General features: G+C 41.8%; 1 protein-coding gene across 1 annotated transcript in view; it reads left to right on the forward strand.

Moving 5' to 3' along the window:
• Positions 1–10,856, forward strand: part of LOC118367714 (protein O-linked-mannose beta-1,4-N-acetylglucosaminyltransferase 2) — a 19,468-nt gene extending 8,612 nt beyond the window's left edge. Inside the window, exon 2 of the mRNA XM_035751325.2 lies at positions 4,481–10,856. Coding sequence (XP_035607218.1) covers positions 4,555–6,330 — 1,776 coding nt within the window. The 5' untranslated portion in view covers positions 4,481–4,554 and the 3' untranslated portion in view covers positions 6,331–10,856. The remainder of the gene's footprint in view (positions 1–4,480) is intronic.
• Positions 10,857–11,729: the final 873 nt, after the last annotated feature.

The raw sequence follows: 11,729 nt of genomic DNA on the forward strand, positions 1-11,729 counted from the left end.
TATGGAAAGCATCATGGGGTGCCTCTTTAGGGAGACCACTGGGGAGTGGAGCGGTGGAGTTTGGATCCACATTTTCACTCACAAAAACTTTTGATCTCCAGCTGAAACCTCAGTGGGTCAGTGCAGTGTTAGCTGAAGATGATGCCATGGAATTGCCTGCTAATTTATCACAGAAGGCAGGCTGACGTTTGGAAAAACCTTCCGTACATGGCACAGTGGAATTGCAGTGGGCCCTGCACGCATCCCTGTGGGCCGCCTGTGTGCATTGGGGAGGATTAACGCTCACCACTGGCACCATTGCCCTTGTCCTCATGGATTGGAGGGCAATGCTGCTTTAGGTCTTCATGCTGTGACATTTAAGCAGCAAAAAAATTCATTGAGCACTATTAGCCCAGTTCTCGTCCTTCGTGAATGTGATTGAGTAAAATTAAGTTGTATTGTCTGAATATCATACCAACTTAAACGCATGTAGGTTAAATGGGTACCGGTAGGCTAAAAGGGAAAGCCGAGGGGTTTGTGCTATCTGCCTATACAGGTATATTTGAAATCTTAGAAGTAATTTCTGGACCTAAATCAAACTTCAGAGGAACCCTGTAGGTAATTTATTTTTCAAATGGCACCCTATTCCCTTTGTAGTGCACTACTTCTGATCAGGTCACATCAAAAGTAGTGCACTGTAAAGGGGAAATGGTGCCATTTGGGACAGCCATGTACTCCTGATGACATCCAGGTCATGAAGTCTATAGGCCCAGCTGTCAAGGTCACGAGCAGTGTCTAATTATGGGCTTTAGCCCCCTGTCAGTACAATATGGGTCAGTGGGCAGAGGTGAGTTAACCAAACCTGTCTCCTCTGCCAGTGCCCTTGGCAAATGGCGATCCAAGTCAAATATTTGAGGGAGGGGAGAAAAAAGGAGGCCCCAAAACTGAGTGACTCCCATCGTTCTTTATCTTCAAATGTAGTGCAGTTCACATATGAGTATTCTGAGTACCAGTACATCTGCATTGCTATCATATTGTATCTATAGATGGGAGCCCTTATCTCCATCTATAGATACAATAAGACTTTTCCCACCTGAATTTGTATCATGCTCTTTTGCTTAACTAAATCTCAAATCATAATGAAAAAAAGTTATCTTTTTCCTATAACTTAGCTACAACTGCAGGGTATTACCACAAATACTGAGCCTACTACTACCACTGACATATTGTAGCCTATGTATTTGGATGTCAAAATAGCCTGAAGACTTTTTTTAGCCTGCCTCTATTGCAGCATATGAGAGCAGATATGGAAAGAGAATGAGAGCAGCAAGAGAGAGAGTGAAACAGTGCAGGGAGGGAGAGATGGAGCCATCATGTCTTTGTTCAGTCTGGCTCCTTCCTCCAGGGCCCTTGGGTTGGCTGGCTGCTAGAGGAGAGAGAGTCCGGGGCTTTAGGAGAGTGTAAGGCTGGCTGTGTCCAATGGGCCCTGGTCAAAAGTATTGCACTAAATAGGAAATAGGGTGCCATTTGGGACTGAGACCGAGTCAGGCCAGAGATACTGGAGTTCTTTATGAGCTCAGTCTGGAGAGACAGGAAGACCATGGGGGGGATGGCTGCTCTCTGGGGATGCTAGTGGCAAAGGAGGATTCTCCGGGAGTTTTTAGGATAGAGTGATTTTACAGAGGAACATTTTAAGAAATCAGAGGTGCATGTGTGTCTGTCCAAATGTGTGTTAGAAGTGGCAATGCCTGTTCATTATGTTTCCATGATATCTGCTCTATGAATCTTGTGCTCCATATCTGCTGCTCAAAGCATTAGAGACATTGAGGTAGAGTTAAACTGGAATTTGTTTTACTCAACATGAGATTGAAGGATAGGCTTGGCTGCAAAATAGACTTGGGTGGTATCCAGATTGTCCTACCTTCAAACCGATCTTGTGCCATCCTGGGATATTCGGTAATACCGGCGCTGCACACAAGGGGCACTATTTTCAAACCCCACTGAGCCTCTGTAATACCAAGGTTAGCAATGCTAACAAGTACATGGAAAATACCATAGTGATTGCTAGTTAAATGAAAATGAGCGCATGCAAACATTTTTACAGTCTCTGATAAACTATTTGCAGGACAGATATCACAGCTCATAAAGTTTATAAAAGTAACAAAAGAAATCTGCTCACAGTTTGCTGCACACACAACTAATATTAGACAGCAAGGTAGGCCTAAAAACCATATCTAGATTGTTTTCAAGTTTATGGGTGATTTATCTTGATTTTTGAAACTTTTTCTCTGAATAAGCTTTGTTGCACAATTAATACACTGGATTTCAAACAGGAATAATCTAATGAATTCTGGGATTATAAATATAAACCTTTGACCCACTAATGATTTAATTATTTTATCAAAATAGTTTAACCTGCTTTTTTTTGCAATAATCACTGATCTGGCTTTCAAAGCTTCATATGAAAATCCATTTTTGTTAACCAGAATCATGTTTTATACTCATTGCACATTTATAAAACATAGACTAGATGGCTAGCGCTTAAGTCTGTGTCTAAAATGCTGCTAGCGGTACGTGGTACTCCAGCGCCAGACAAACTGAGCATTCATTAATTTCCCACAATCATGTTCATTGATACTTCCATTTTCGTAGATAACTAGGTACTAAATTAGCAAACCAAATTCACATCTTCAGAGCATTTAGCTCTGTAAAACACAGCATCACATGATGCAAAATTCATCATACGGGCCAGATTTCTGTATTTTGAAAGTTACATCTTGAAAACTTGGGAGTATGTCAACAATGGACTAATGAAACAAATACCAAAATATCGTTTTTGGGTGGGGGTTTTCCTTTAATAGTTCTAAGATATTTAGCTGGCAAACATTTAGTTGTGAATTCCATACTTTAACTAGATCACCTGGCGCATGCTGCACAACAATGTGACTCACAAAGCTCCGATGTCTTGATGTTGTGTGCATGTAAACAAACGTGACTGGGGACTACCGGTAGGCCTACACTTCATAATGAATAATAATCTGACAGGTGAAATGAAGAACGTGTGATCTGCTTTATTTCCTAACCTACTGCACAAGTTGACTGCAGGTATTTACTTTGGTATTGAAAAACCATCCCGTGGCTATTTCCAAATACTCTGGAATACGGCATATACAGTATACCTACCAAGCCTACTGCAGACCATCTGGCTCCAGGGAGAGGAAGGGAGTGTATTTAGTGTCTACAGCCCAAAGTTGAAGGTTAGGGAGATAGTCCGTAGATTCTGATGAATATTATATATGCCAATGACTACGCTAACTCTCTTGACTCTTCTTTTTGAGTATTGCTAAATTATCATGGTGATATAAAGCATATTTTAAATGAATTAAGTCTCAATGTTATTTACTCAACTTTTTTATACTGGAATAATTATATTATTTTAATCTCAGCCGCTATTATGGAAAGTGATATTTATAGTATTCCAGGCAGAGGCTAGCCTATTGAAACATTTGTTCTTGTAGCAGTCAACCTTTAGATGACTACTTTCCCACATAGTCTGGAAGCAGCTGCTTGGGATCTGAATTAGTGGCGGCATCCCAAATGGCACTGTATTCCCAAGATAGGGCTGCAGTAAAAAGTAGTGCACTATGGGTCCTGGAGTGATCAAAAGCAGTGCACTATATAGGGAATAGCATTTGGGACGCAGATAGCCTGTCTCACCACATGACTTACTTGTTCTCTCTATGCAGGTTAGTGTAGTTTTAAGAGGAACTTTTCTTTTCCCCTTTCTCACAATGTCATTCATCAAGACATAACCAGGAGGGAAATGTGATTTGAGGTTCTAGGAATGCCTGTGCTTTTCCACCAAGGTAAACAAAGGATACGTCCCAACTGGCACCCTTTTCCCTAGCCTATACAGTGCACTACTTTTGATCAGAGCCATATGGGTCCTGGCCAAAAGTAGTGCATTTAAAAGGAATACTTTGAGATTTTGGCAATGAGTCCCTTTATCTACTTCCTCAGAGTCCGACGACCTTGTGGATACCATTTGTATGTCTCTGCGTCCAGTATGAAGGAAGTTAGAGGTATTGCGAGCCAATGTTAACTCGCGTTGTTAGCTATTTCCATAGACTTCTAGTCATTGCTTTAACTGTAGTTAGCAATTGAGCTAAAGCTAGTGAGAAACTACCTTCCAACTGCATGCAGAGACATGAAAATGGTATCCACGAGTTCATTTGACTCTAGGGAAGTAGATCCCGGAGTATCCCTTTATTTGGGACGCAGACAAAGACTTCTCCAACGGAAGGGACTTTGATCCCTAAAATTGTTCTACCGGTATGTAGACCTTCATCATGCACTGAAAATAATAGGCTTACACTTTGATATTATTTCTATGATTACTAAGTCTGAAATATAGTATGTTCAGTTGGAAACATGATATCAGTAATATGCAAAAAATTATTTCTCTCCCCCCCACCCCCTCTCTCACTCTCTCCCTCTCCAGGTGTAACGGCGCCTGGCTAGCGGGAGGCGGAGCATGCATGTGAGATCAGAGATCAGATTGGACGTGGAGCTGTGATGCGTGCGGCGAGCTGCAGGATGAACGTGGCGGCCATTCTGAATGGCCTGCTGGTGTCGGTGGTGGCAGCACTGCTCTGGAAGTACGTGAGGCTAAGTGAGCATGCTGCAGTACTGGAGGAGGAGCTGCAGCTGACCCGCCAGTCCCAGGAGCTGTCCCAGGCCCGGATAGACTACCACGCCGCTCTGCTCGCCCTCCAGGAGCATGGCACCCGTATGGTCTGCACCGGAAAGATGCACACTGACCGCATCTGCCGCTTCGACTACCTGTGCTACTGCACCGAGGCTGAAGAGTTTGTCTTCTTCCACAGCAACTCCTCCTTCATGTTGCCCAACCTGGGGCCCCGGCGCTTCCAGCCGGCCCTGCTGGACCTGTCCTCTGTTGAGGATCACAACACCCAGTACTTCAACTTCCTGGAGCTGCCCGCAGCTGCCCTCAAGTTCATGCCCAAGCCTGTGTTCGTCCCTGACGTCACCCTCATCCTCAACCGGTTCAATCCGGATAACCTGATGCACGTGTTCCACGATGACCTGCTGCCCATCTTCTACACCATGCGGCAGTACTCGGACCTGGACGATGAGGCCCGCCTGGTCTTCATGGAGGGCTGGGGTGAGGGCGCACACTTTGACCTCTACCGCCTGCTGAGCAGCAAGCAGCCACTTCTCAAAGAGCAGCTGAGGAACTTTGGCAAACTTATGTGCTTTACTAAGTCCTACGTGGGCTTGTCCAAGATGACCACATGGTACCAGTACGGCTTTGTCCAGCCACAGGGCCCCAAAGCCAACATCCTGGTCTCTGGGAATGAGATCCGGCAGTTTGCCTCATCGCTGATGGAGAAGCTCAATATCACCACGAGAGGAGGAGAGGAGAGTGCAGCGGAGGAAAAGGATGAGTACTTTGTAGTGTTCAGTCGCTCCATCAACAGACTCATCCTGAACGAAGCGGAGCTGATCCTGGCGTTAGTGCAGGAGTTCCAGATGAGAGCGGTGACTGTGTCTCTGGAGGAGCAGAACTTCCCCAGAATCGTCAAGGTCATCAGCGGGGCCTCCATATTGGTCAGCATGCACGGGGCCCAGCTGGTCTCCTCTCTCTTCCTCCCCCGGGGGGCCGTCGTTGTGGAGCTCTTCCCCTATGCGGTCAACCCAGAGCAGTACACCCCTTACAAAACCCTGGCCTCTCTACCAGGCATGGACCTGCAGTATGTGGCCTGGAGGAACATGGTGGAGGAGAACTCTGTGGCCTACCCAGAGAGACCCTGGGAGCAGGGAGGTATAGCCCACCTGGATAAGGAAGAGCAGGATCACATCCTGACCAGTAAGGAAGTACCCAGACATCTGTGCTGCCGCAACCCTGAGTGGCTCTATCGTATTTACCAGGACACCATAGTGGACATCCCTTCTTTACTAGAGGCTCTCAGAGCGATCGTGAAAACCAGGCCCAACCTGAAGAAGGCCAAACCTGCCAGCACGGTCCACCCGGGCCGGGTCAGAGAGCCCCAGTGCCAGACATCGGTTCAGGCCACCAACGAGGCCAAGCTGACTGTGTCCTGGCAAATCCCCTGGAACCTGAAGTACTTGAAGGTCAGGGAAGTGAAGTACGAAGTGTGGATCCAGGAGCAAGGAGAGAACACGTACATGCCTTATATTCTCCCCCACCAGAACTATACCTTCTCTGAAAACATCAAACCCTTTACGACGTACCTGGTGTGGGTGCGCTGCATCTTTAACAAAAACCTCCTGGGGCCTTTTGCCGATGTACTCATGTGCAGGACATAATTTGTGTTGATCTATACAGTTACAAGTTTGTGACTGCTTGTTCCGGATGATCAGATAGTGGGGTTGTGGATTACTGAAGGTGATACTAGATAAGTTCAGCCAGTAGTTTTGAAAGTAGCGCTCACGAGCCAAAATGGGTCCCAGAAAATTGTGCACAATTGTATACGATGTCATTCATTTTGTATGATATGTTACGTCCTGCACAATAAATGTATATTTCCTACAATTCGTATGATATGTTACGAATTTGTAAGTGCTTAAGATCCCGTTCAATCTCATTAATATGAAAATCTGTGATTGAGTATAGTCTCCGATTTGAGGATAGTTGATGTGATGTGATTTGTATCTAGGATGAGAGACAACCATGTCCTCACACAGAGAGTGAAATGCAATGGAAGTTCAATGGCATTTAGCATGGGACGCAGGAACACAGGATGCATCGTCTGTACCAATAGCAGAAAGTACTATACAACGTATCTTTGTGAGATATAGGAATTTCTTTAATATACTTATGAGCAAAAATATTTTTTATTAGTCTAAAAACACTGAACCTATCTATATCTGTACTTATTTGAGTATGTAATGTAGGTTTTCAGCAAAGCTCAGATTTGATTGGTTTGTGATTTATCTGAGAAATCACAACTTTGTGGCTTAGCCTACCCTCCTGCACAAAGTTGTAGCTTTGTCATGTTGCCTTTCTAATTGTCAATTTACATAATTGTTTGCAGAATGTTGCCAAAACCTTAAAGGGATACTGTAAGATTCTGGCAATTTTCTACTTACCCAGAGTCCGATGAACTCGTGGGCACCCTATTTATGCCTCTGCGTGCAGTATGAAGGAAGATAGGATTGCAAAACTACTTCTAACTAGCATTAGCACAATGACTGGAAATCTATGGGTATCTGCTAGCTGGGTATCTGCTTCAGGCCTGGACAATTCCAGTCCTCGGGGGCCTAATTGGTGTGACACTTTCCCCGTCCCTAGCAAACACACCTGATTTTAAACGAATTCAATTTTTAACTGAAGTTCATGATTAGTTGATTATTGGAGTCAGGTGTGTTAGCTGGGGCAAAAGTGTGACACCAATCAGGACCCAGAGGACTGGACTTGCCCAGGCCTGCTAGCTGCAAATACCCATACACTTCCAGTCATTACACTAAATCCAGTTAGCAATTATGCTAGCACTAGTTAGCAACTTCCTTCAAACCGCAATCAGAAACATATAAGAAGGGTGTCCATTTGTTCATTTGACCCTGGGGAAGTAGATAAAGGTCCTCATTGCCAAAATCCTGAAGTATCCCTTTAAGAGAAACCAAAATGAATTTGAAAATGTGGTTACAAGTCTACAGTACCATTAAGTATGTGTTATTAGTTGTAATTGAATTATCTTGTGCTTCATTGAGGCTTTAATATTTGCCAGTTACCTTTTTGAACTATTGTGACCCATGGATAATAAATTCTTCCTCTTCTAGATTATTTGAGATATTTATTCAAGGCAGATAAAAACTGTGTGTCCAGGAAAAAGTTTGTAGTTTTCTAAAGATGCGGACTAAAACATGCATTATTCCTTCAAATAGTAGCAGTCTTTTACGAACATTGTTCCTCTAAATGAAAATAAAGAGAATATATTATGTATTTATGTGAAAGGTTCTGTTGCTATGCGGTGCAGTTGCTAGATATGCGAGGGTTAGTTCTATTTCTTTCAGAAAAACTGTAACTTCTTTAATCAGTTTCTTTGTCATTGTGTGTCAAAAGATAAATACAAAAAGGTTCATGCCACTTCAGTGTGCCCATTACAGCAATTCTGAGTTCAATTGTCCTATTATTATTTTTTATTCAGTCTACACAGTTGCAGAAAATGATCAGAATTCCTTACTTACTATTAATCGGTACCATTTCTGATTGTGATCATAGAACATGTGTGCAGGTTATATGCATGCATAAACTTGTGAAATAATTAGCCTGTAATGCTTTGGTAATGACTACTATACCCTGAATCAAACTGGAGTAATAACCCATTCTATGGCTCATCAATGCTGCTAACCATGTGTGATTCAGTGTCTTTATCCCAAATGGCACCCTCTTCCCTTTAACAGTGTACTACATTTGACCAAGAACTATAAAGGTCAGCAGAGCCTAAAAGTAGTGCTCTATAGGGAATAGGGTGCCATTTTGGGACTCAGCCCAAGTCTATATGGTGGTGTGCAATGCTGCCTGTTACATTTCATTGCCTTGTGGTGTGCAAAACTAAAGTAATGGCTAGCTTCCCAGTATGTGCCAAGCCCTCAGAGTACGAGTGCTGATGTAAGATCAGCTGCAGCCCTCGTGTCCTGCTAAGCGTATATGCATTGCCTTCAGAACGTATTAACACCCTTTGAATTTTTCAACATTTACAAAGTGGGATTAAAATGGTTGGAAAAAAACATACAATTAAATCCATCTACAAATAATCTAATGTCAAAGTGGAAGAAAAATGACACTAATACAGTATATCTTTATAAGTATTCAACCCACTTAGTCAATACATGTTTCTCTGGGCAAGTCTCTAACAGCTTTTCACACCTGAATTGTGCAACATTTGCCCCTTATTCTTTTCACAATACTTCAAGTTCTGTCATTGTTTATTGATCATTGCTAGACAACTGTATTTGGGTCTTGCCATAGATTTTCAAGCAGATTTAAGTCAAAACTGTAACTCAGCCACTCAGGAACATTCAGTGTCTTCTTGGTAAACAACCAGTGTAGATTTGACCTTGTGTTTTAGGTTATTGTCCTTCTGAACTGTAAATTAATCTCCCAGTATCTAGTGGAAAGCAGACTGAACCAGGTTTTACTCTAGGATTTTGCCTGTTCTTAGCTCCATTTAATTTCTATTTTAACCTGAAAAACTCCCCAGTCTTTAGCGATTACAAGCGTGCCCATAACATTATGCAGCCGTTTCTATGCTTGAAAAGAATGGAGAGTGGTACTCAGTAATGTGTTGTATTGGGTTTGCACCAAATATAACACTTTGTATTTAGGACAAAAAGTGATTGCTTTGCCACATTTTTTTCAGTATTACTTTACTGCCTTGTTGCAAACATAATGCATGTTTTGGAATATTTGAATTATGTACAGGCTTCTTTAGTTTCACTCTGTCAATTAGGTTAGTATTGTGGAGTAACTACAAAGTTGTTGATCCATCCTCAGTTTTCACCTTGCACAGCTGCTCAAAGGGATATTCAATGTCTGTTTATTTTAAGTATTTTTTTAAAACTTATTTAGGATTGCCATAACAAAGGGGTTGAATAGTTATTGACTCAAGACATTTGAGCTTTTCATTTTTAATTATACTGAACAAAAATATAAACTCAACAATGAACAATTTTACTGATTTACAGTTATGAGGAAATGAGTCCATTTAATTCATTAGGCCCTAATCTGTGGATTTCACATGACTGGGCAGGGGCGCAGGGCCTGGGAGAGCATAGACCCACCCACTTGGGAGCCAGGCTCACCCACTGGGTTTAATCAGCTTCTTGATATGCTACACCTGTCAGGTGGATGGATTATCTTGGTAAATGAGAGATAATCCCTTACAGGGATTTAAAGAAATGTCTGCTCAGAATTGGATAGAAACAAGCTTTTTGTGCATATGGAACAGTTCTGGGATCTTTTATTTCAGCTCATGAAACATGGGACCAACACCTTACATGTTGCCTTTATATTTTTGTTCAGTATAATTTAGAATTTTTGGGGAAATCATCATTCCACTTTGACATCATCATTCCACTTTGAATCAATTTTAAATTCAGGCTGTAATACAACAAAATGTGGAAAAAGGTCAAGGGGTGTGAATACTTTCTGAAGGCACTGTATTGTGATCTAAAAGGTTAAACTGTCCTAAATCAGCACTCCTACTCTGAGCGCTTGACATGCGGCCCCAGATCACTCTGTCCCACGGTTGAGTTTTCAGCAGAGGGCACAGGTTTGAAACGTTTTTTGAGGCAGCTGAGAGTGGTGACGGGAATCTGTGAATCAATAGCATTGGATTGGGTTTCTCTCTTCCCCTAAAACAACACTAGTGACACACAGATCGCCAGTGCCAATTCATAGACTTTGCAATGTGTTGCATTGTTGATTATTGGTATAATCATTTAATGGACATTAATGGTGTCATAATAATCAAGGGATTTAAATGCAGTGCTGACTTGCTAGTATGTGAATACTACCCATTGACGTATCCTACTGATGAACTAAATTCCACATTAACTGGAATTTGTCCCTTTTTGACTGAGATGTTTCGGTCCAACTTGAACTGTTTGAAAAAAAGATGCTCTCAAATGCAGTTCTGTCAGTGTTTGTATTCAAGAGATTATTTTGAACTGTTTTTGTTCAATGTGATGGTGTATTTTGTGTGTTTCTTTTGCTTGTTAGCTTGTGTATACCACCTCCAGTAAAAAAATGAATATATTTGCTAAGACTGAAGTGTGCCAGAAACTAGTGTACATGTATTATGTTTATTATAATGATTTTTAAAAAGTAAGTATTGAGTAACTGAGTTATTTAATTAAGCAACATTATTTTATATACAGTACCAGTCAAACGTTTGGAGACACCTACTCATTCCAGGGTTTTATTTTTTTACTACATTGTAGAATAATAGTGAAGACATCAAAACTAGGAAATAACACATATGGAATCATGCAGTAACCAAAAAACAAATCAATATATGTTTTATATTTGAGATTCTTCAAAGTAGCCACCTTTTGCATTGATGACAGCTTTCAACACTCTTGGCATTCTCTCAACCAGCTTCATGAGGTAGTCACCTGGAATGCATTTCAATTAACAGGTGTGACTTTGTTAAATTAATTTCTGGAATTTCTTTCCTTATTGCATTTGATCCAATCAGTTGTGTTGTGACAAGGTTGGGGTGGGATACAGAACATTGCCCTATTTGGTAAAAGACCAAGTCCATATTATGGGAAGAACAGCTCGAAAAAGCAAAGAGAAATGACAGTCCATCATTACTTTAAGACATGAAGGTCAGTCAATCCAGAAAACGTCAAGAACTTTGAAAGTTTCTCAAAGTGCAGTCGCAAAAACCATCAAGGGCAAAGATGAAACTGGCTCTCATGAGAACTGCCACAGGAAAGGAAGACCCAGAGTTACCTCTGCTGCAGAAGATAAGTTAATTAGTTACCTGCCTCAGAAATTGCAGCCCAAATAAATGCTTCACAAGAGTTCAAGTAACAGACACATCTCAACATCGACTTTTCGGAGGAAACTCCATGAATCAGGCCTTCATAGTCGTATAGTGGAGTTCAAGAAGAAGAAAATATTTACCAAGCAGGCTAAAATAAAAAGTAATAATAAAAGTAACACAATAACAATGACAACAAGGCTATATACAGGG

This window comes from Oncorhynchus keta, chromosome 34 (assembly GCF_023373465.1).
Source record: "Oncorhynchus keta strain PuntledgeMale-10-30-2019 chromosome 34, Oket_V2, whole genome shotgun sequence".
NCBI classification, from domain to species: Eukaryota; Metazoa; Chordata; class Actinopteri; order Salmoniformes; family Salmonidae; genus Oncorhynchus; species Oncorhynchus keta.